Here is a 24,932-nt window from a genome sequence, read left to right as displayed (position 1 = left end):
GGGCTTCAAAATTAGATATCTGATTTCTTTTAAGAGGCTCAGGGTATGACTCAGGGTAAAAGTTCTATAAAACAATAAAATGTGATAAATATTAAAACAGATGCAGACATAAAATGCTTAAGGGAGGAAAAAGGAGAACAAGTTTTTTTGGTAATTGGTACCAATGTGCAAGGATGATTTTGAGGTTTCCACTTTCTGGATCCACAGCAAAGACCTTATTTGGCCATTGCTAATGATTAGCATATACACCCATGCGTACACATTACTGCCATGCTAGTCACTTAGTGATAATTGTTATGATTAGCATATACATCCATGCACACACATTACTGCCATGTTACTCACTTAGGAGATATCTCAGTCCTCAGATCAACTGCCACGCTGTAGCAGTACTTGTATAAAGATAACCTTATTTCACTGAATAGTGGCCTCAAGCTCAAGAGTAATGATGCTGGAGGTTTTATTACAGTATATTGTTATGAATGCTCTATTATTGCTGTTAGTCTCTTATTGTGCTTAATTTAGAAATTAACCTCTTTTAGAGCTATATATGGATAGCAAAAAACAATATATACAGGGTCCACTGTTATCCATGTCACATCATCACAGTCTACCTTGGAATAATATTTGGACAGTATAAAAACTTTGCTATAATCCCAGCATTCAGAAGGGTGTAGGCAGTGACAGCCAATGCTGTGGGGACCTGACAGTCCCAAAGCTGCTTCCTGGCTTTGGGGTACAGGGCCTAGCACTGCAGAGCACACTGGTCTGCTAAACTGTGTGTCAGCTGCCAGCACAGCCCGAGGGATGGGGCACTGTCTGGTTTCTACTTCTACATTCGGACTAAGTTTATCTTACTCGAAGGGTCTAGATGACCCCAATGACAGAAGGGTTCCAATAGTGCGCTTTTCAAGCTTCTATCCTTTGCTGTATGGAGGAAGAACACACGAGGCAGAGATAGGTCACTGCCACTAAGCTAATTTATAAAAACTAAATTATAACTCTTGGCCTAAATGGAGGTTTTTTGCTTTGTCTTTTTATATAATTTGTCATGCTGTTCTTTCCTGTTTTTCATAACTGTGAAAGAGTTATTCTCTAATCCTGAAAGAATTCTAATCTACGGGAAATAATGTTGTCCTAAGTTTAGAGCCATTCATTTATAGATTTTCAGTTTAGACAGCAGCCCTTTTCTCTGCTGTTTTGGGCACAGATCTTTCTGCTGGGCACTTAGAGTGGTGCCCTTTACCACTCTCCATCTGACTGCCCAGCCACTGTCAGGTGCTGGTTCCTTTGTAGCCCACACATGGGCAACGCCCAGCACTCAGCACTTTATCACTATTTTCTCTCCTCTTTAGTTTCACATTGGGAAGTAGCACCCAAAAATCAAACATTTAGCCTTAACCTCTCTCCTAAAGTCCAGACTTGGATACGTGGTTGTCTACTGGACTCCTTCAATAGAATGTCTAAAATCCATATCTAAAGCTCTTGACTTCTGCTTCTAACTCCTTCCTCAGACTTTGTCTCAGTAAAAGGCATCAATATTAATCCAGCACTTAAGACACAGAAATTATCACCAATTCCCTTTTATTAGGTAGAAACAATTCCTTAACACTTTTACTTCAAAATATATTTGGATCCCCATTCTCTCCTACACCTTCATATCTACCATAATAGAATGGACCCAAAGATCTCTCATCTCAACCATGGACATGGCATTTTAACTGACCTATCCATTTCCACTCACACTCCCCTCAGTCCACTTTGTGTGGCAGCTAAAATGATCATTTTTGTTTCTTTGTTTTTGTTTTATGAGACAAGGTCTCACTATACATCTCACGCTAGTCTTGAACTCACAATCCTGCCTCTGTCTCGCAAGTTCACTATGAACTCTACCACTCCTGGCCAAAATGATCTTTCAAAAATATAAATCAAGTCAAGTCACTCTCCTGACCAAACTCGGCAGTGGTGTCCTTCAGGCCTAGAATGAAATCCAGAGTTCCTAGCAGAGCCTATGAAGCTCACTGAGATCTCAGCTCTGCAGCCTCTCAGGTCTCATCTACCACTCTCCCTCAGTCACTGCATCCCTCCAGCTTTACTCAACTTCTTGAGGTTCTACAAATATGCAAGCTGCTCCCTCCTGAAGCTCTTTACATTTGCTATTCCTTTGTCTGGAAGCCATTTCACTGAATTTCCCCCTAAATCCTAGAGCTATGAATAATTTGCATAGGAAATGAGTTTCCATCCAGCTATAAGATTCTGAGGCTGTTATAACAGTTGAATCAATTACTTTGATACAATATCTTACTAAAGTGAAATTTCTTCAGAAAAGCCTTCTCAAATGATTTAATCTAAAATAACCACTAATTTCTGTGTTTAAATTCTAATCTTCTACCTAGCTTTATTTTTCCATAGAAAATGCATCTCTTATTTTGAGTGAGTGAGTGTGTGTGTGTGTGTGTGTGTGTGTGTGTGTGTGTGTGTGTTCCTTAGTTCTCCCTGGCTCATTACCATCACCACAATAATGTTTACTGGGAAAATGGTGTGCCAACTGATAGGTTATGTGCTTCAGAAGCAGTAACAAGCAGGACTCAAATGTCATTCTTCAGCCAACAAAGAAGTAGAACTGAAGAGTCCTAAGTCCGCACCACTGTTAACCTGTAGTAGAACATGTCTACGTTCAAAAGTGCCTGCGTGTTCTTCCTTACAATCTGCCACGTGTTTTCTGTGCAAGGCTCTAGGAAGAGGGGTTAAACATTACTATTGATTGCACTGCTGGGGGGTAAGGGGGAGCAGGAAGCAGTGCCGTGCCTGACTAGGGCACACGACTGCTGCTGTAAAGACCTGAACGAAGTGCTGCAAACCTGGAGAGGGTGGAGAGGGTTTCAGTACAATGACTGCTGCATCAGAAGCAGCCTCAGTGAGGAGGAGAGAAGGCTTATGTTCCCACATCTCCCAGGGAGAGAGCATCCCGCTGGGAGAAGGTCCCAGCAATGTGATGCCGTTTCTTCCGACACCAGCAGAAACGAACCTGGAGAATCCTTGTTTTTTGCTGGTTATTTGTCATTCTTCTTGACTTGGTCCTTTCTACTTCGTGTCTATGAACCCAGCCTCGAAGCTCATGGTTCAACCTAGAAAACAGATTAGTCATATATATTTAATAGCAGTTAACTGTCTTACTCTTCTGTTGGAAATTAATTGTTCTGTAGGACTCAAAGAACAGCCCAACACACCTGACTTCTCGACAACACTTTTTGATTTGAAAAAAAATACTAAGACGTTTAATATTGTTGTTAATAAGACATAAATTGCTATAAAGCAATCTCAATCATGTATTCAAAATTCAAAGAAATAAGGGAAAATATGTCCAAAATAATATATTGTCAAATATTACTTTCCTAATTTGAAAACAAAAAGCAAAACAAAACAAAAGATGCTGTCAGCTGAGTATATTATGTCCACAAGTTTAACATTCACTTCATCCTTTAGTTTAGTTTTCAAATAAGACACACAGAAACAGGCAATCATCACATTAAACAGACCCCTGACCATTTCTACCAGGTTGGCAGAGAAACTAGACAACTGACAGGCTACAGTTATCCAACAAGTAATTCAGATTCTCCTGGCCTGTTAGTAAATCCAAAAACAGCTAAGTTCTGCAGCCCACCACGGGGGACAGGCAACAGCCCACCACACTCACCTGAGAGACTCTGTTGTATTAATCAGGGGCTGACAGGGAGGTGGAGGAATATAAAGTAGTGGTTCTTCAGTGAGCACCATTAAGGCTTTGTCATTTGAAACAGAATGATCATATCTGAAAGAGACACACAGAATTGTTTCCTTGCATCATTAACTTTATACAATTTATTAGTATTGATTTTTCATTAGAATAAACATATACCAGATTGAACATACTGTGAGATAGAAATGGACATAATGGGAAGAATAAAGTTTGAACTAGATGGTAGAACTGTCATTTTCTGAGTTCCTAAGAGATGGCAGAGTAATTCCCATTTGCTTAGCTACTCTTCCCTGGGCAGAGCATCGTCTGTGGCTTTGGTGAATTCAATGAGCTCTAGTGCTGCTGGAGTAGAGGACAGACACAGTGTGAGAGAAATCAAGGGAAGAGCTGCCAGCTGACAGGAAAACACATTATTGTATGACAAGGCCTAAAGATCTACGGTCATTTGCCCTTCTATGATAACAAAACTAAACAGTCTCCTAAACAAGTTTGGGTGAGGTGGGGGGAGCAAGACATAAAATATTTGGCCTGAGAAAAGGGACAAAGTTGAAAAACTGAGTAATAGCTTTAGAGCTGTTGATGACTTTGAGTCACTAATTAACACTAAATGACAGTAACTAGCCACACTATTAACTTGAAAAGTATACTTTTCTAACTGCCATACTACTTTATATCACATGAATTCATACCTAGAGGATGATAAGAAACAAAACCTGAATTGAAAAAGCAGAATCTGAACCGGGCCCGTTATTATTGGTTCTTTCCTTCAGTCTACCATTTTACCCTATCTCACTAAGAAATCTTAGATTTGCTCTGACATTTTTTTATAAGATGCTCTGAGTTTATAAATTAGATATACTAAAATACAAAAACAAGTGAACATACAAAATCGAACATGGTAAGATTCGCACTTTCATTTATTCCTTCAGTATTTGCTGGATACTGCCTATGTGCCAGGCAACACAAGACAGTGCAAGAGAAGTCTCTCTCCTCAAAGACCTAAAAGGGAAGACAGCTCAAACACAAGAAAACAAACACTTAAAGTCAGCAAAACTGTGCTAAGTGTTGTAAAAGAAACGGAGGTCTCAAACAGCAAAGCATGGCAGTATCTACTTCAGATAAACAGTCTAAGGAAGAGATGGTATTAAGTCAAGGCCTAAATGACAAGAAGAAATCAGCCACATAGAAACCAGGAGAAGTATATACTAGACAGAAGCAGTGAGGGAAACGCAGACTCAAGAAACCCAGAAGACTGCTGAAGAGTTGTGTACTCATGAGACAGACCTAAGAGGAAGTCAGAAAGACAGAGGCCAGGTCTTAATTAGGACCTGCTATAAAAGAGAAGTCACAAAGTAGGGAAGTGGCACACCTCAATTTATCCTTGCACCTTGAAATTGTACCAAAAATGAGTATTAGTTAAACGAGGAAAGGAACAATGATCCACTGTGCACATGGTAAGTCTGAAATGCTAAAAGAAAAAGTCAAAGAGATGACTGGATGTGTGAGCATGTGCACGAGAAGTTTGGCCTGGAAACAGGAATTTGAGAATCAAACATGTATACAGGCATGGAGTCTGTAGTACAGATGAGTCATGTTAGCAGAAAGTACAGAGCTTTAAAGCTTGGGATTTGGACAAAGGAGAAGCCTACAAAGAAAATCAGAAAGGAAGAAGGAAAGAAGACTGAGTGTTGAGCATAATAATCTTGCACACAGGAAGTAAAGGCAGGAGGCTCACAAGTTCAAAGGCAGCCTGTGCTACAAAGCAAGATGTGTCTCAATTAACCAGGGGTTGGGAAAAAGCTCAGTGGCAGAGTACTTGCCTACACAAGGCCCTGCACTGAATCCCTAACACCACAAAACAAACACAAAAGACTATAAAGCAGCAGCTAGTAAGAGGGGGGGGAGGGGGAGGGGGAAGGGAAGGAGGGAGGGAGGGAGGGAGGGAGGGAGGGAGGGAGGGAGGGAGGGAGGGAGGGAGGGAGGAAGGAAGGAAGGAAGGAAGGAAGGAAGGAAGGAAGGAAGGAAGGAAGGAAGGAAGGAAGACTAAAAAAAGTAACAATGCAAAAGGAAAGTCTTTTAAGGTATGATTCATTTAGCCAAATATTGAAGAAAGTTCAAGAACATGGATGACCATTAAATTTGGACACAATGAAAACAAGTGACCCCCATCATACACACACACACACACACACCCCTAGTAAGTGGAAAACTAATTTCAGGGAAAAAGTAACAATTTCTGAGTATGGGCACATATAAGTGTTGTAGAATATTATTTTAAGGTATGTTACTTTTTTTTATGTTGCATTTGTTTAACTCTGTTAAGCTGTGTTACTGTGCCTGTCTAAAACACCTGATGGTCTAATAAAAAGCTAAATAGCCAATAGCAAGGTAGGAGAAAGAATAGGCCGAGCTGGCAGGCAGAAAGAATAAATATGAGGAGAAATCTGGTAGGAGAAGAAGTAGCCAGGGAAGGAGGAGGATGCTAGGGGCCAGTCACCCAGCTACACAACCAGCAATGGAGTAAGAAAGAAAGGTATACAAAATAGAGAAAGATAAAAGCCCAAAGACAAAAGATAGATGGGCTCATTTAAGTTAAGGAAAGCTGGCTAGAAACAAGTCAAGCTAAGGCCAGGCATTTATAAGTAAGAATAAGTCTCTGTGTGATTTATTTGGGAACTGGGTGGTGGGCCCCTCAAAAGAGCAAACACAACCAACCACACCTAAGGGAAGAGAAATGAGAGCTGAAGTTACATGGCATCCTCCTTCTACTCATTGCACTGAGGAGGTTCTTCGTGTCCTCTCTTCAAGCAATTAAGATTTACAGAGGTAAAATGTTTGGAACACAACAAAGACACAGGTAGTGCTGACTGCACACAGGGAAAGATACCAGCCTAGAACTGAGAGTTACCAGTGCCTGGCAAATGCAATCCCATGCTGAATGTAGTTAAGGAGCTGCTGTGCAACCCAAGCAGAGGCGTGTGCACACCCACACCTGTCACATATGCCACCTGAAAATCACACCTTTATACTCACCAAAGACAGGAGCTCTGCAGTCACATAAGGAAAGTCCAAAATTGCTTTCAAAACCATATTTTGACTACAATTTTCTTTCCATATGATAAACTCTAGTAATGATTTCTGCACATCTGTGCTGGCTAACTTTGTTCTAACAGCCAAGAACATAGGGAATATTTTGATTTGAAAAAATCTGATAGGAGAAATACAAGGGAAGGTTGGATGGTGTTAAGGGGGAAAGGAAGGGGAGACTCTAAGCCAGCATGCAATCTGGAGATAATCAGACCTTCACTAACCCAAAGACAGTCGGGAGTTCTAGGCTGTTTGCAAACCATTCTATACAAATAGAAAAAAATTCAGCAAATAAATCACTAAAGGAAAATGCAATGCTAGGGAGCTAGAATTAGTGAGAATTCGGGACTAAAGACAAGTGGAAACCATCCTTTCCTGTTTACTAGAAGACAACTGTCATTTAAGCCTGATGTCCTATGTCCTGAGGTAATAATTATTAATAGCTTTCTCTACATTACTAATATTTTTTCTTAAAAGGATCCCAGTTTGGCTGATAAATTATACTGTTACAAATCCAGATTGTATATATAAATATACTTCTAACATTGGGGAAAATCCATGCAACTACAATCTGCTAGTGGTAATGTGCTAATGGCAAATAGGACACTAACTGGAACAAAAATGAGGCTTTTAAAAATAAAGGTTATGATACAGAAAACTTGAACAGGCCAATAATAAGTAAGAAGACTGAACTAGTTATAAAAAGCCCCTGCCCCCACCCCAAAAGAACAAAAGCACAGGGCTCGATGGTTCCATCAAACCGCACAAGAAGAGCTAATGTGAGCCAGATGTGGCACACACCTAGCCTGCCAGCCATCCAAAAGCCGAGATAGAGCCATCCAAAAGCTGAGATAGAAAGCTGTTAAGTTAAGGCTAGCCTGACAACTTAATGAAACCCTTTCAAAGCATGAACTAAGACCGGGCGTTGGTGGTGCACGCTTTTAATCCCAGCACTTGGGAGGCAGAGGCAGAGGCAGGCAGATCTCTGTGAGTTCGAGGCCAACCTGGTCTACAAAGCGAGTTCCAGGAAAGGCGCAAAGCTACACAGAGAAACCTTGTCTCAAAAACTAAAAAAAAAAAAAAAAAAAACTAAACAAACAAACAACAACAACAACAAAGAAAACTAATATAAATTTGTCTCAAACTAGTCCAAAGAACTGAAAGGAAGGAAATCCTTCCAAAGTTGTTCTATCCTGACATCAAGGCCCCATGAGAACACATTCAAAAGGGAATCCACAGACCAAAATCCCTGATGATCACAGCTATTAAAATTCTCAACAAAGTACTAGCAACTCAAATCCAACATATCAAAAAGGTTATACATCATGAAAAGTGGGATTTATTATAGAAATGCAAGGATGCTCAATATACACAAATAAAAAAATGTAATACACTGTATCAGCAGAATGGAAAACAAAAAATTTATGGATTGTCTCAAAGATGAAGAAAAAACATCTAGTAAAACTCAACATCCTATCATGAAGAAAAAAAAAGAAAATTAAGTATAAAAGATTATGTATGGCAGACCATAGCCAACGTCATACTGAATGAAAAAAATCTGAAATATTTTCCTCTCAGGAGCAAGATGAAGGTTTCTACTTTTACTTATTCAATTTAGTATTGGAAGCCTCAGTCAGAGCCAAAAGCAAGATAAGACAAGAAAGGGCCTTCAAATGCTGAAGAAAAAAAAAGGGGGGTCAAAGAATCCTTGTTCTTAGACAACATGATTTTATAGATAGAGGAAACTCTAGACTCCACAAAAATCAATTGGAACTGATTTTAAAAAAAATTAGTAAGAATACAGAATATAAAATTAGTAGTGCTGGGGTTAGAGGGCAGGTATATCTCAGTGTTAGAGTGATTGCCTCGTTTGCATGAGGTCCTGGGTTTGATCCCTACCACCATAAATACAGACTGCAGCTATTGAGAAAGAAATAAAAAGCCTATTCACAGCAGCTAAAACAAATAAATATATAAACAAAATTTGTAAGTATCTAAGAACAAATTTGGTAAAGGGAATGGACAATCTCGGCAATGAAATTTCTAAGGAACACTGGTGAGGGAATCCATGGAACAACATCCCATGTTCATGAGCAGTGTGTTAATATGGTTAAAATATTCATACTACCCAAAGTGGTGTACAGATCCATGTAATTCTCATCAAAATACAAGCTAAGTACTTCACCAAGTGAGCTATCCCTCCAGCTCTCCATCAAAGTACAAGTAACATTTGACATAGAAATAAAAAACATACTCCTATAGTTTAGAGAGAATTATAAAAGACTCCAAATAGCTAAAGTAATCAGGAGCAACAAGAACAGGCAGAAGAGTCAGGTACAGTGACTCACACCTGTAATCCCAGTACCCTTCGGAGGACAAGGAGAAGAAGATCAGAAGTTCAAAGTCAGTTTCAGCTACATACAGAGCTTCAGACCTGCCTCAGCTATACAGTGAGTTTGAGACCAGCATAGACTACATGAAATTCTATTTAAAAAAAAAAAAATCAATGTTATTGTAACCAAAATAGCATGATATGAAGGGGAAAAAACTTAAATTATTAGAACAGAACAGAGAACTCAGAAATAAATTCAGATACTCATAGCCAACTAAACTTTCCCAAAGGCAGCAAAAACATATGTCAGAGAAAAGTCTTTTCAATAAATGGTATCAGGAAAACTGGATAACTACATACAGAAAAAAGAAACTAGACCTCTACAGCTCAAAACACACACACACACACACACACACACGCACGCACGCACATGCACACACACTCTAAACTCAAAAAAGATCAAAGACATAAATACAGAAGAAAAAAATCAAGGACAGCTTCAAGATATTTATCTGAGCCAAGATTTTTTTATGACCTCAAAAACACAGACAACAAAAGCAAAACTTAAAAAATGAAATTACATCAAATTTAAAAACTTTTGTATAACAAACAAAATAATACAGAGTGAAGAACTTAAGAGAAAATACCAGTAAATTATTGATTCAGTAAGAAATGCATGAAGAATTCACATGGTCATAGTGGTTCATGACTGAAATCTTAACATTCTGTACTATATAGCAAGTTCAAGGCTAACCTGGGCTATACAACAAAACTGTGCCTCTAAATAAATAAATAAGATAGATAGATAGATAGACAGATGATAGATAGATAGATAGATAGATGATAGATAGATAGATAGATAGATAGATAGATAGATAGATAGATAGATAGATAGATAGCAACTCAAATAGCTCAACGGCAAAAAACAATCTGGTTTTTCAAATGGGTGAATGATCTGAAGTGCTTCCTCTCAAGATATATATACATATATATGTATGTATGTGTTGTGTGTATAGATAGATGATAGATAGATAGATTAGATAGATATATGATAGACAGATAGTAGATAGATATAAATAGATAGATAGACAGATAGATACTAGATAGATAGATAGATAGATAGATAGATAGATAGATAGATAGATAGATAGACAATAGATAGATACATAGATAGAGTTCAACCATCTCCAATCACTGAAATGAAAATCAATGCCACAATGAGATGCCATCTCATGCTAATTATAACAGCTAGTCTCATAAAACAATGGCAAAATATGAAGAAGACCACTCATATACTGTTGGCGGGAATGAAAATGGAGTGCAGCCATTGTGAAAACGGTATACAAGTTCCTCAGAAAACTGGAATCAAAGTTTATGTCAAAAAGACTTCTGTCTGCATGCCTATGTTTATTGCAGTGCTAGTCACAAGAGCCAAAATATGGAAATTAATCTAAGTGTCCACTGATGAAGAAAACACAGATACTAAAATAATACTTATTCATAAAATGAAAATTTTGTCATTTTCACCTACATGGATAGAATTACAGAACAATGCACTAAGGGAAATAAGGCACAGAAAAAAAAATATCATATTTTCTTACTTATATGTGGAAGCTAAAAACCTGCTATCACAGAAGTATAAAATACAATCATGTATATCAGAGTCTAAGAAGATAAGGGGGAGAGAGGGACATGGAAGGAGAATCATTAATGGGTTCCAAAGTGTGACTGGATAAGAGGGATTACTTAAATGTTCTGCAGCACAGAAGACTAACGATGGTTGACCACAATGCTTCAAATATTTTAACATATTTAGTACAGAAGAGTTTGAATGTCCTCAGCACAAAGAAAAAATGAGTATCTGTCTCAGCTGATGGATACACTAATTACTCTGGTCCAATCACTACACATTATAAACATCAAAATGATAGACACAGAGCAGCCCATAAATATGCCCAATTACTACATGTCACTTAAAAAATTTAAATACTCTTAAAAGATAGGAAATAGTAAAATATTAGCAGTTTAAAAATTTAATTCAATTTTTTTCAAAAGAAAAATATATATAGGTGTCCTGATAGTACATATAAACATTTACAATTCAGTTCAGAATAAATTCATATTTGTAATTTTCAAACGTTTCACAAATAATTTTTACAATTTCGTATTCAGTACTGCTACTATTACTACTACCAACGATAATAATAATAATTAGTGAAAATAATTGCAAGAACTTCAAACTAATGGACTAACATGTGCTTAAATCTCCCACAATAAGCCACAGACCTGCAGGTCACTAAGAATCTATTATCTCTTTTACCAGGACCAGTAGCTCAGATATGTACAGCCAGTGGTAACTCCAGGCAGGGGACACAGAGATGGTTTACATATTTCAAGTACTTTCATGTACTCTTCTCAATGAGCTGTAAATTTCTTCGGGGTGCTAAATTTCACCCTGAAGGTTGCTGAGATCTCTACAGTGAATGCATAAGAGCCGACCACTACATTTTCTAGGAGCCAGTATTTTATCTCAGGCTAATTGTGAGCAAATACATGAAGGTGCCTATTTATTATCATTATTTTAGAATAAATAACATTCCCTAAAAGTTACCTAAACAAAGTACAGCTCCAAGTACCAAACCAATAATTAGTTCTTATTTTTAGCAATTACCCATATTTGATCAAACACCTTTAAGTACAAATACTATTAAACTTAAAACAGAGTTTTTGAAAGACCACCTGTGGACAGCCATAGAACTCAAAATTACAGAACATGGAGAGTAAACTTTGGCAAATTTTGGAAAAACAAAAAACCTAATAAACTCGACCAATTTAAGGGACACTGTTATCACTAATGTCAACATTTCAGAAATGTGACAAATTCTAACATGTAAAAAAACAGATGAGCAGAAAACAATATGTAATGCTTTCTAATACCACATCTATCGCCTGTTAGGCTGCACTGTCATAGGATCCTTGGCTCCTTGCTCAACCTCAAGATTAAAAGACAAGGAAGAACAATTCCTCTGCAGCCCTTGCCTGGTAAAACTGCAGACAGCTCAGGGCAACCAGGTCTTTAGTAACTTCAAGCACTTCATTACAGCATCACGGCTGCTGCACTATGACCTCTCTGCCTACTGTTCAAGAGTCTGGCTTTATTCGCCTCTGACAACAATCCAAAAACACATAGGGCAGTGTTTACTAAAAAAGCTACAGCTCTAAAAACACTCACTGTACCTTCTTCTAATTAACCAGTTATGGGAATTGTGTTTTCATGTACATCTTTTGCTTTATCATTAAGCAAAATGGAAATCTACCAAAGTATCTGTTAAATTATAAAAAGGAAAGAAATCAGAAAACACAACAAATAATAAATAATTTTACTTAATGACCACAAATACGTTCAACCCTATCATTCTGCCATAGCTATCCACAGGCATAAATATTAGATCAATGTACTAAACCATAATACAGTGAAAAAACTGAAGACAGTACATGTATTTCAACATACATGTGTTGAAACAAACTGATTATATAATATGATCACATCTCAACAAAAAAATCCTAAACTGGGAAATGATTCAAAGTAAACTTAATCTAAAAAAATTGATCTTAAAAATAAAAAAAAAAAAATGGCATCACTAGTTCACTTGCTCCATTAGCCAAGGCCTATATGAACAAATACATGTCAAGTAACACAAGGTGAGCCTTCTCCAATCCACTACATCAGCGAGGCCAGCAGGCCATCCTACCTGTAGCTGTTTTTCTGGTTGACACCATCTGATGTGTCTTCTACTTCTTTAGTGGAAAATTCTAAAAGATGCCTCCTTTGATTTGCAGGGTTCACGCTGGGCTTCACTCTCCTGGAATCCTGTTCCAGCATGCTAAATACAAAAAAAAAAAAAAAAAAAAAAAAAATGAAGCAGTAGTTGAAATTCAAATGGTATACATGAATGCTACGTGTAGCTAGAAAGCAAGCAAAATTTGTCTTGTAGATCCATATATACAGCAAAAATCAAGGCCTAGAAACAAGTCAGAACACTGATGTCCTTAAGTACTTAAGGCCTGGCATCCTGTACATAGCCAACAATTTAAAAATAATTTTTATAAATGTAAAATCCATATTTATAAACTGATTAAACAAAAGCAGTGTTTTACTTGCTTTTAAAACCCTATAATTACATTATATAAATTGTTGTCGTTTATATTCAAGTGTTTCCCAAAGACCTATATGCTGAAGGATTGGACTCATCGGGAGGTAGTGGACTGTTGGGAGGCAGGGCCTAGTAGATGAAGTCAGAACACTGAGTCAGGCTTTGGAAGGGGACCCTGGGAACCTGGCCCTCCTATGCCCTTCTCTTTCACTTCCCAGCAGCTGTGACGTAAACAGACTTCTCCACTATGTTTCTGATAATGTACTGTACCACTACAAGCTCAAAGCGACTGAGCCAAGTGACCATGGACTAAAACTTCTAAGCTAAAACAACAGCCAAATACATCTTTCTGCTTTTCAAGTTGATTTATCTCAAGTATTACAGTAACAGAAAGCTACTCACATAGAAATAGAAACTCACATAAGTACATATAAATAAATTTTAAACTCAGATAATTAAAGTAGAAAATCCAACCCAGTGCGGCAAGCTGATGTTTTCAACGGGCAAACACATACCATGAAATAAGAAGGAACTCTTGTTCTCTTTTAGCACTCAAGTACATTATTAGCCTTGCCACAATGCTAGAAGGCAGGTGTGGTGGTCTGAAAGAAAACGGCCCCCAAGGGAGTGGCACTAGTAGGAGGTGTGGCCTTGTTGGAGGAAGTGTGTCACTGTGGGGGCGGGCTGCTATAGGATATTAAATTAAGATGTGTTGTATTTGTCTATGTTTAATGATGCAAAGATGTGTTGCATCCTTTTATGTTGCATTTGTTTAGCTCTGTGAAGCTGTGTTACTTTACCTGTCTAAAACACTTGATGGTCTAATAAACAGCTGAACAGTCAAAGGATAGGCGGGGCTGGCAGGCAGAGAGAATACATGAGAGGAAACACCAGAGCGGAGGAAGGAAGGGAGATCAAGGAGCAAGAAAAGAAGGGGCCAGCCACCCAGCTACACAACCAGCAACAGAGCAACCGAGTAAGAAAGAAAGAAAAGTTACACAGAAACAGAGAAAGGTAAAAGCCCAGAGGCAAAGAACACACGAGATAATTTAAGAAAAAATAGCAAGAAATAAGCCAAGCTAAGGCTGGGCATTCATAAGAAAGAACAAGGCTCCATGCGTGATTTATTTGGGAGCTGGGTGGCAGGCCCCCACAAAAGAGTAAAGAGTAAAAAACAACCAACAACAGCAGGCTTGAGGTCTCATATACGCTCAAGCCATACCCAGTGAAATAGACCACTTCCTGATGCCTGTATAAGATATAGGACTCTCAGCTACTTCTCCAACATGTCTGCCTTCATGTTGCCTTGCTTCCTGCCATGGCGACAATGGACTAAACCTCTGAGCTATAAGTGAGCCACCCCAATTAGATGTTTTCCTTTATAAGAGTTGCCATGGTCATGGTGTCTCTCCACAGCAACAGAAACCTTAACCAAGACAGCAGGCTATCAAATAAAGTTAACCAAAACTATTTATAAATAGTCTGTTTCATTTATATGTACAAGTTTTTATTTACTTCTTACTTTCAACTCTCGCTAATACTTTCACTCATCAGTGTAACAGTCATAAGTATTTGGGAGAAATAATAACATAGATTAAACAGATACATACATATACACACACACATAGAGATAGTCAGGCAAGCAGGCAGGCAGACATACAGACAATATTGTGATAAGTATAATACTTTAAACTCATTAATCATGTGCTTAAGATATCTGGCTAGAGCACTGGTTGTTCTTCCAGAGGTCCTGAGTTTAATTCCCAGCAACCACATGGTGGCTCACAACCATCTATAATGAGATCTGATGCCCTCTTCTGACATGCAGGAATACATGCAGAGAGAATACTGTATACATAATAAATAAATAAATCTTTTTTAAAAAAAGAAATCTGGCTTATCAATATCATTTTGAATATATGTTTTATTTGTATAAATCTACACACATAATTTACACTAGTCATGATCCTGATTCAATACAAAGGGAATTCTCTGGGGAAGCATAAAAGACTGTATTTCAAGAATAAAGTGGAAGTAGGTAGAAGGTAAGATGGATGAAAGGGAGCTGTTAAGGCCCCGTGGTCTAAAAGTAAAAGCTTTTGGGGGCTACAGTGGTTTAGCTCCAAATATGGTTGAACAGGCTGGACAAAAACAAGAGGAGACATATTTCTCTAGAATCCCTTTATGATTTCTTATTCTTTGGTTTCTCAATTCTTTACCACTAGAAATCACTGCCACCTGCAGTTCTCACAGGGCCTGTGGTCATTCTGATACACTGTGAACTCTTCCAAGGTGCTCTGCCAAATTATGACTACAGTATAAAATTTAATTTTACCAAGACTACTACTAAATTGTCATTACAATTGTACATTTCAGACCGAATGCTTACTTGAGCGGCCATGTAACGCTGCAAGTCTTGCTGCACATGAAAAGGGCTTCGGAATGTCTAACTGAACCTGGGGAAGGGTCTAGCACAGTGTCTAACGGAACCTGGAGAAGGGCCTAGCACAGTGTCTAACTGAACCTGGGGAAGGGTCTAACACAGTGTCTAACCGAACCTGGGGAAGGGTCTAACACAGTGTCTAACTGAACCTGGGGAAGGGTCTAGCACAGTGTCTAACCGAACCTGGAGAAGGGTCTAGTACAGTGTCTAACTGAACCTGGAGAAGGGTCTAGTACAGTGTCTAACTGAACCTGGGGAAGAGGTCTAGTACAGTGTCTAACTGAACCTGGGGAAGGGTCTAACACAGTGTCTAACCGAACCTGGAGAAGAGGTCTAGCACAGTGTCTAACTGAACCTAGGGAAGAGGTCTAGCACAGTGTCCAACTGAACCTAGGGAAGAGTCTGGTACAGTGTCTAACTGAACCTGGGGAAGAGCCTAGCACAGTGTCTAACTGAACCTGGGGAAGAGGTCTAGCACAGTGTCTAACTGAACCTGGGGAAGGGCCTAGCACAGTGTCTAACTGAACCTGGAGAAGGGCCTAGCACAGTGTCTAACCGAACCTGGGGAAGAGCCTAGCACAGTGTCTAACCGAACCTGGGGCAGAGACAACTGAGAAAGCAGGGAAGGGGGTTAAACAGTAACACTTTTAGAAGGAGGCCTAATAAAGACTGAAATTTCATGTTTTCTTTTTAAGACTTAAAAACAAAAATAAGCAAAAACCTTGCTTTTCAATTCTTTAATATGTATTATCAATAATTCTATTTATAAAAATATGCTAAGGAAGGAAAGTTAAAACTTTCCCTTAAGTTGACAAAATCTGTTTGTTCAGCTCCTCAGTTGTGCTTCCTGTCGGACAGACACATGCTCTGATCTCTCCAAGGATTCAGAGGAAACCTCACACTCTAAGGGAGTCAGGACTTAGTTCAGAACTGGGTCTCCATCACTGCATTATATTGGTGATCACATTTCCCCAAATGTCTGATTAATTTATCTAATAAACATGTGCTAAATATCTATTCTGTTCCAGGGACCTATTCAATAGTAAAAATCCAAAGGGGTGGGGGGAGAAAAAACTAAGTTACTTTGTGTAGATGGATAGATTTGATATGGTTGGTTGGTTGATTGATTGATTGATTGATTGACTGGTTGGCTAATAGAAGAGTGATCGGTGTCATAACAGGGCTAAAGCAGAACAATATGAAGTACAGATGAGAACACTGGATCTCTACAGAAAGGATCATGAGGTAATCTTAAATGGCAAGCAATAAATGAAGACAAAGAGGATGGGAGAGAGGAAAGGCGTCTCATGCCAACAGAACAGTTCTGAGCAATGAGCAAAGCACACTGCTCAAGAGCATGAGTTAAGGACGGGAACGTGGAAGTCAACAAGGGCAGCACACAGCGGGAAGTGGGTCATCTCCAGACAGATAAGACAGCAGCAGCAACAATGCAAGGCTAGATATGTGTGGTCTTGTCTGCCATGCTTAGTAAGTCTAATAATTTATACAGTGACACATAATCATTTTGTCCTTGTGTTAATTCATACTCTTCTGTATATCGATCATAATCTTTCCAATGGCTAATGGAATTTCCTGAGCTGGGGGCATAATCAGTCATTTCATTTTAAGCGTTAGTGTTATTTGTTTACTATTCATTACTACTGCTGAAGAGCAGATTATTAGATGAGTTCCTAGGCTTTACTAGTTCTCAGGTTTTAACCCCACAAGGAGTGTCCCTAACGTAACTCTCATACTTTAAACTGAGAAGTCAAAATGGCTGCTCTGCCTTCTAAAAATGACTTAGCATACTTCATGTTCTCCTCTATATCAGAAGGTACCTTCTCTAGGACAGTGGCTCTCAAGACTGAGGCATCTGGCCCAGCAGTGTTGGTATCACCTGATAACTGGTTACAAGTGCCAATTCTTGTATGAGGAAACTCTGGGGGTGGTTGCCCAAAAGTCAGTGTTTTAACTAGCTGTCTGGATGACTGCTAGTGACTGAAAGCCTCTATTCATGCTTCCCACAGCATCTTTCTTGAAGATTTGCTTCTTCACAATGGATCCATGTGAAGTAGACAGTTCAGAGAAGGACTGGGATGGTTAAACAAGAGAACACAGAAGGACATGGTCAAAATGGCACAATCTGGGGTTCACTGATTTTTTTTTCTTTTTCTTTCTTTCTTTCTTTCTTTCTTTCTCTTTTTTTTTTTTTTTTTTGTAAACTAGTGTGGTGATATTTTATGTGTGCTTTAATAAATAAAGCTTGCCTGGAGATCAGAGGAAATAGCAAGCCATTTTAAGTAAAAAGAGAAGTCGGGCAAAGGTAGCCTATCACTTGGCAGGCAGGATCTCTGTGTGTTCAAGGCCACACAGGAAACAGAGCCAGGTGTGGTGGCACATGCCTTAAATTCCAAAACTAGTTAACCACGGAGGTCTGGAGGTCTGTATAGACAGACAGGAAGTGATAGAGCTGTGTAGGAAGAGGAAGTGATGTAGCTGAATGGAGAGGGCAAATCAGATGGCAGAAGAACAATGCAATAAAAATGTGGGTAGACAGGAAGTATCTCACATTTGGAAGCTGCAGAGTTGGTGAGGTAAGGTTGGCTGGTGGCTTTCCCTATTTCCATGATCTCTCTAAGGCTTTCACCCCTCTATTTGCCTCCGTGTTTTTTATTTAATAAGACCATTTAGAAATTCGCCTACAAACTAGTATTGTTAATACTTTGGAGATTTAAGAGTCTACTGATCATCATTCTTCAATCACCTTACCGCCACTAGGGGACCTGGCGTTTCTTGCCGATATCTATGGCTATTCACAGTGATCTGTGCCTATCACCAGCAAATATCTCGAGCTTATTTAAGCTCTTTGGTCTGTCTCATCTATAATAAAACTGCGACAACAACTTAGCTACACTTACTAGAAAACAAGTATGCTACTGATGCAAAAGTGCCCACTGTTTTCTGCACTACCTATGCTGGTCATAATTTTGATGCTGTAATAACAATGTACCTACAGCTACTTTGGGGACTTCTACATTTATTTGTTAACCAAAGAGCTCAAATCTCACACAGTGCATTTCACCACACTTCATTATATAGAGGCCACATAATACTTTGAGCAAGGAAATCACTGATGGGGCAAAAATTAGGATTAAATAAGCTAAGCCTTGAGTTTATTGTCCATCTATTAGCCTGGATAATAAGTGTATTAAGAAATTCACTGTCAGCCGGGCGGTGATGGCGCACGCCTTTAATCCCAGCACTCGGGAGGCAGAGGCAGGCAGATCTCTGTGAGTTCGAGGCCAGCCTGGTCTCCAAAGCGAGTTCCAGGAAAGGTGCAAAGCTACACAGAGAAACCCTGTCTCGAAAAAAAAAAAAAAATTCACTGTCTTCCTTTGCTTTGCTTTCTTTTTTGCAGGGAGGGGTTGCTATTTGGTCTCCAATATATACATATTTTAATGCTTAACGTGAAATTTCTAAAAAAAAAAAAAAAATACTTGAACTCTGAAATAAACTGGGATAAACAAGTTTAGCTATGAGAATAACTTCATATTTATAGTTTCCTTGTATCTACTAGTATTTAGAAGAATTTCACTCCACTGCCAGATTTCAGGATTGTCTAAGAATAATTGTCATATTACAAATATTGAGAGGAATTTGGCAGCTCTTGAAGTAGCCAAATATACAAAGGGTATGAGAAAATTATTGTTGATATGAACTTTTAGATTCTTGGCCTGAGTATTTTTGTAATATTGTAAAAAAATTAAATTTCTAAGAACACAAAAGGATGAGTCCAGCACAGCAAGAATATACAGCTAGGTCAGTGACTGCATATCTGATGACTTTCTAACCCATAATAGTGATAAAATAATTAACTAAACCTTAAATTTTTTATTTATTTTTGTTTTATCTACTTGGATGTTTTGTTTGCGCCGTGTGCATGTAGTGCTCCTGGAAGCCAGAAGGGGGGGCCGGATCCCCAGAACTGGAGCTATAGACAGTTGTTAGCTGCTGCTAGGTGCTGGGAGCCGAACCCGGCCCTCTGCAAGAGCAGAAAGTGCTCTTCAATTAACTGCTGAGCCAACTCTCCAGCCCCCAACTCAACTTTTTATAATGAACTTAAAGCAGGTTCTGTCCGGCAGTTTAAAATAAACTAACAAATACTAAGGAAACGTGAGTCTCTGTGATCTATGACTCTAACAATCAGAAACATGCTTCCCACTAAGAGTCACAACAGTTCTGATCCACAGGATAATCATTACACAAAAAAACTTGTTCATGTTATGGGTCAATGATCCTGAAAAGCAGAGATTAATAAAACACAAATGATTTCAATTTCTTCCTAAGTTTGAAAGAAGCATTAAAAAAAATCGTTACTTTACTTTTTCATCTATGGAATTCTAAATGTCAACAACTGTTTTAGATTATTTATGAGGCCACTTAATCCCTAAGACTTCAGATATCCAATCTTCATACCAAGTAGCTGAACATAAAATGGCACGCATCCAAGTATACCCTTGGAAAGCATGTTTTGTTTTTTAAATGGTACAAGTAGATCGATTTTAAATTGAGGCCATCTCCACAGGTAAGAGTAATACTGTTTCTCATCTTACACACACACACACACACACACACACACACACACACACACACACACCACAAACCATATGCTGCTGTTCTTCTGAGACACACACATGAAAAGCTGAATTACTTTCAGCTGAGAATGATCATGAAGACCTTTGGGGTCTAACATGGAAAAGTGGAGAGAGCGTAAAATTTGAAGGCAGAAGATCTGGATTCAAGATGTGACTCAAACTCCTGCCCTTGGAAAGTTGGTTAGGTTCTTTAAGCTTCTAATTCCCCACAGTAAAATATGAAAAATGACAAATATGTTACAGGGCTCTTCTCAGAGTCACATGAGATGACAGATGTGGGTGTTTTTTATAAAGCTGAGGATGCCAGAATACTCAGTAACATAGCTGTCTTCTTGTTTGTCCAGCTCAAGCGTTCACAGCACAGCAATTGCAGTGATTGTCTAAAAAGCTAGGTCAGACTAGCATGTCTGTCCACAGCTCAAACCCTTTAGATGGCTCCCCTTTTCTAGCATAAAAAGCCCAAATATTTAAACTGACCAAGGGCTTACTTCATCTGGATCCTTCCCTTCCAGTTTGTAGTTCTCCTGTCCTGTTCACTTAAGTTTAGCGACACTTATCTCCTTACTCACCCTTGAAAATGAAAGGCACGCTTCCTCACACTGGGACTCTTGAGATGATGATTGCCTTTGCAATGCTCTCCCCCAGATATCCAGACAGCTAGCCTTATCTCCTTCAAACCATAGCTCAAACATCTGCTAAACAGTGATCACTATTTAAAACTACATCCCAACAAACCTGCACACACTTGTAAAACCATTTACCCTACCATACTTTATTCTATTCAAAGAATTTACAGCCTGACCGTTTTATTAATTAAATGTACTGTCTCAATAGAACACAAGCTGAAGAATGCAAAAATCTGCATTGTTCTGGGTCAGTGCCTGGCATATAGGAGGCACTCCTAGGTTTTGTTTTGTTTATTTTAAGTAAAAAGTAAAAATAAATGTATGGGTATTTCACATCTTCACTTTGCTGTTAAACTTACATCAAACCAATCAATTCCTAAGACAAATACTTTCCTATTTTGCAGCCAATTCTAAGCATCTGGAGTACAGGCAGAGCTGCTGAATAGAGAACTTATTGCTCCATGTGTAAGGGCTTGCCTGCCTGACAGGCCTTAGCTATGTTAGTGATGGAGATAAAGTCCCAGCTCAGCCACCCAACTAACTGTGTTTTCAATTTCCTCGTCTGTAAAATGGTCAGAATAACACTGCCTTATGGCAGTAGGAGGAAAAATGAATTAATTCATGAAGCAATCAGATTACTATTTGGTACATTGCATTTGATAACTGATTGCATAATACAACAAACAAAACTAGCGACTTTTACCAACCAAACACTAATGATACTAATATACAGCCAACCTAGACTGTTCTACGATTGATCATCCTCACCTTCATATAGCTTATTTTCTTCCTATTGCCCTATTTCTATTTCTTATTTTCTAATTTAAAAAGGGGGGTAATGGGGGGATAGAGGAAAAGGGAAGGAAGAGAGGGAGGACTGTTTTAATGAGAATTCTGATAAAAGGGCTGCTACAGAAAAGCACATAAACTATGTAGACTATGTACACATTCCCTAACTGTAGCTCATTCAGAGGTCACACTGTGATAAATTGACTATGGAAATAACATAAACACTGGTTATACTCAGAAAACTGATATCAAAAAGTCTAAGTATGTAATACATGTCCATAATTCATGCAGACATTAGCAATTAAGAATAATCTGCAGAATGACTCCTACAATTCTTACTGAAATGAGAAAAATAACTCACATCTGGAGACAAAATGGCATTGATAAATTTCCTAGCAGCCTAAGTGATCAATAACATTATAATTACATTTGTATGTTCACAGATCAAGTTTTGCATTATTCTATAGTTCCACACATAGTACAAAGCTGAACCACTTACTCCTTTATTATGTATGATCAGCAGTTGACAAAGCATGATCATATCTAAAGGTACTGCAATGCTAGTTAAAGCTCTTTTAGACAAACCATTCACTGGTGTTTAGTTTGCATTTATCAAGAACATACATAATCAGGAGATAATAGCAACACAGTCAATGTACAAACTGGCAGGAGTTTTCTCACCCGGCCTAGCTTTTCACTGATTTCCTCTCAGGAGGGAAAAGTTACTAACTTTTAGCATAGTAAGGAACACCCAGGGATCCACCTACTTCAGGTAAAAAAGGAAGTTAGCAGGGATATGGTGTGTGACTTCAAATACCCTTTGCTTCCATCTAAGATCAAGGAAAGAAGGTAGCCATTGGCGTGCTCCTTAGAAGCCCTCTCTACATAACTCACATGAAAGCTCAGACCAGAAAAAAAAATCGTCAACAGGATTTTCCACGCCTTCAAAATCCATCAGTACACTTGACAGCCGCCCTCTAAACCAAAGACTGACATGAGCTCCTAAGCTCCACACAGGCTGTAAGAAAGCAGACATTTTCAACAATCATGAATAAATTAAACTATCTAGAAAAGGATCTGGTGCTGTCTCTACAATCCTGATTCAGTAACACCTGGTACTTAGATATATTTTTATATGTCCTTGAGATGCTTATGTGTCATTTTGATAAATGTGGAACATACTTTTAGCCAAGAGCTTGAATTAGATTACATTTAAGAATCTGGCTGAACAAACCCATCTATACTTGGTGGTTAGAATTCTGACATCTAAGTTACACAGTGTCTTTTAACATTCAGCCAAATGGTGATATCATACAGCAAAATGTGCTCAACAATTGAACACAGGGGGAGAATTGGAACCAGATTTGGGGACAAGCTCGTCTCGGGATAAGAACCTAGAATTCTTCCTGCAAAACAATGAAAAGCTGACAATTTAATGAATTCTGAAATAAAGACATTTTGCCTCTGACCAGTTCCTGACTCACACTTCATGCATCTGCTCTACGTCACATCTTCCTTAAACTGCCACCTCACGCAGAACCAGAGTAGCCGGCTGATCCTTTCAGGGTATGATTTATTCTCCCTCCTCCACGTCTGACATTTCAAACTCTAGACTCCAGATCTAGTGAGGGCATATCACCTAACCCAGAACAAGCAAAGAAAAAGAACCCTCTTTTTCCAACACTTGTTGATTCTTTTAAACAATGTAACATACTTACAATGTCCTTGAGATACTCATTTACCACTTGCAGAAAAGGGTGACTGTATTAGCCTTTAAAATGAAAAGGGAAACACAATACAGGAATCCATAAACTGCAGCCCAACCTGCCAGGAAGAAGCTGCTTTCCCAGGGATATGGTGTGACTCTTCTGCTCAGAACAGGGGCTTTTGAATCTCCTGAGTACATAAGACATGCTTATAAACAGGGAGATGTCCAGAGATTTACTACATATAATAATACTTTTCTCTTTGTGGTTTCTCTGATGTTAATAAAGCAACTTTAGCTTTTTTAAGGCTGTTAGCCTTTTTACCCTTGTAACTGTTTTCTATAACCTCACAGTTTCTTTATTTCTCCTTTAAACAGCATAATGTTGGATTTTGCTTTTTCTCCATTCTAGCCAACAAATTTGCCTTTTAAAGACAAAAGTCCAGTCCAGGAGCAAGGGAGATGACTTAGCAGATAAAGTGCATCCTATGCAATTGTAAGGACATGAGTTCAAATCCCCAGAATCCACGTAAAGCCAGGGTAGTACACATCTGTAATGCCAGTCCTCCTAATGCAAGATGAACAACAGAGACAGGAGCCTCCTAAGCTCATGAGTTGCCTTGCCTGGTGCACACAACAGTCAACAACAAAGCGACCCTGTCTCAAACAAGGTAAAAGGGGAGGCCGACACTCAAGCTTGCCCTCTGGCCACTCTGCATGTGCTGTGGCACGTGCATGGCCACACTCGTCCAGACATCAAGTACAGAGTCATTCCATTCTCACCAAGTTCATCGCCATCACAGTATGTATTTTAGTAGTCTAGCTTCCTTCCCTTTAATACTTTTTGAAATGAAATAGTCAAATTGTATTTTGTTATTACTTATCCCAAAACTTTAAAAGTTCAACTTAACAAATCTAAACATAGTATCTCTGCCTATCTCCCCAAAACCAAAATAAAGTTTGAGTACTTTCACTTTGATCCTATCACTCCCAATTTATCTGTAACTATTTCCATCTTGATTTGCTTTAACATAACTAACTGGGCATTGTAACTATTTCATACCACCAGCTATTAAAAAACCTTCACTTACAGTTTGTACTTTGTTGTTAGCTAACCGTTTTTGAGTCTAAACCTTGTTGAGGCCATTTTCTTTCTTCCGGAAATACAACCTTCAGCAGTCTTTAATGGGGTCTGCTAATAGTAAGCCATCTCCAGCTGTGTGTGTGTCTTCAGACAGCCCTAAACTACTCTGACACTTGAAGGTGCTTCTGGCAGGCAGAGACACTAGGGTGACATCTCTCCTAAAACTTCGAGGATACCATTCTACTGATTTCTAGTACCTCGATACTGTCAAGAAGTCAGCTACCAGTCTGATAAAAATGAACTTGTGAGAAACCTATC

At 38.7% G+C, this 24,932-nt stretch overlaps 1 protein-coding gene across 2 annotated transcripts in view; it reads right to left on the bottom strand.

Moving 5' to 3' along the window:
• The window catches only part of Atf6 (activating transcription factor 6), a 176,242-nt gene that overhangs the window by 87,714 nt on the left and 63,596 nt on the right, over positions 1 to 24,932 (bottom strand). For both annotated transcript variants that reach the window (XM_028864333.2, XM_028864332.2), the window contains exons 10-12: positions 12,911 to 13,042; positions 3,698 to 3,811; positions 3,029 to 3,128 (exon numbers count right to left, since the gene is read on the bottom strand). In XM_028864333.2, coding sequence (XP_028720166.1) covers positions 3,029 to 3,128; positions 3,698 to 3,811; positions 12,911 to 13,042 — 346 coding nt within the window. The remainder of the gene's footprint in view (positions 1 to 3,028; positions 3,129 to 3,697; positions 3,812 to 12,910; positions 13,043 to 24,932) is intronic.

Source organism: Peromyscus leucopus, chromosome 15, assembly GCF_004664715.2.
Source record: "Peromyscus leucopus breed LL Stock chromosome 15, UCI_PerLeu_2.1, whole genome shotgun sequence".
NCBI classification, from domain to species: domain Eukaryota; kingdom Metazoa; phylum Chordata; class Mammalia; order Rodentia; family Cricetidae; genus Peromyscus; species Peromyscus leucopus.
The sequence above is the reverse complement of the archived record's forward strand: the minus strand, read 5'-3'. Positions and strand labels throughout refer to the sequence as shown.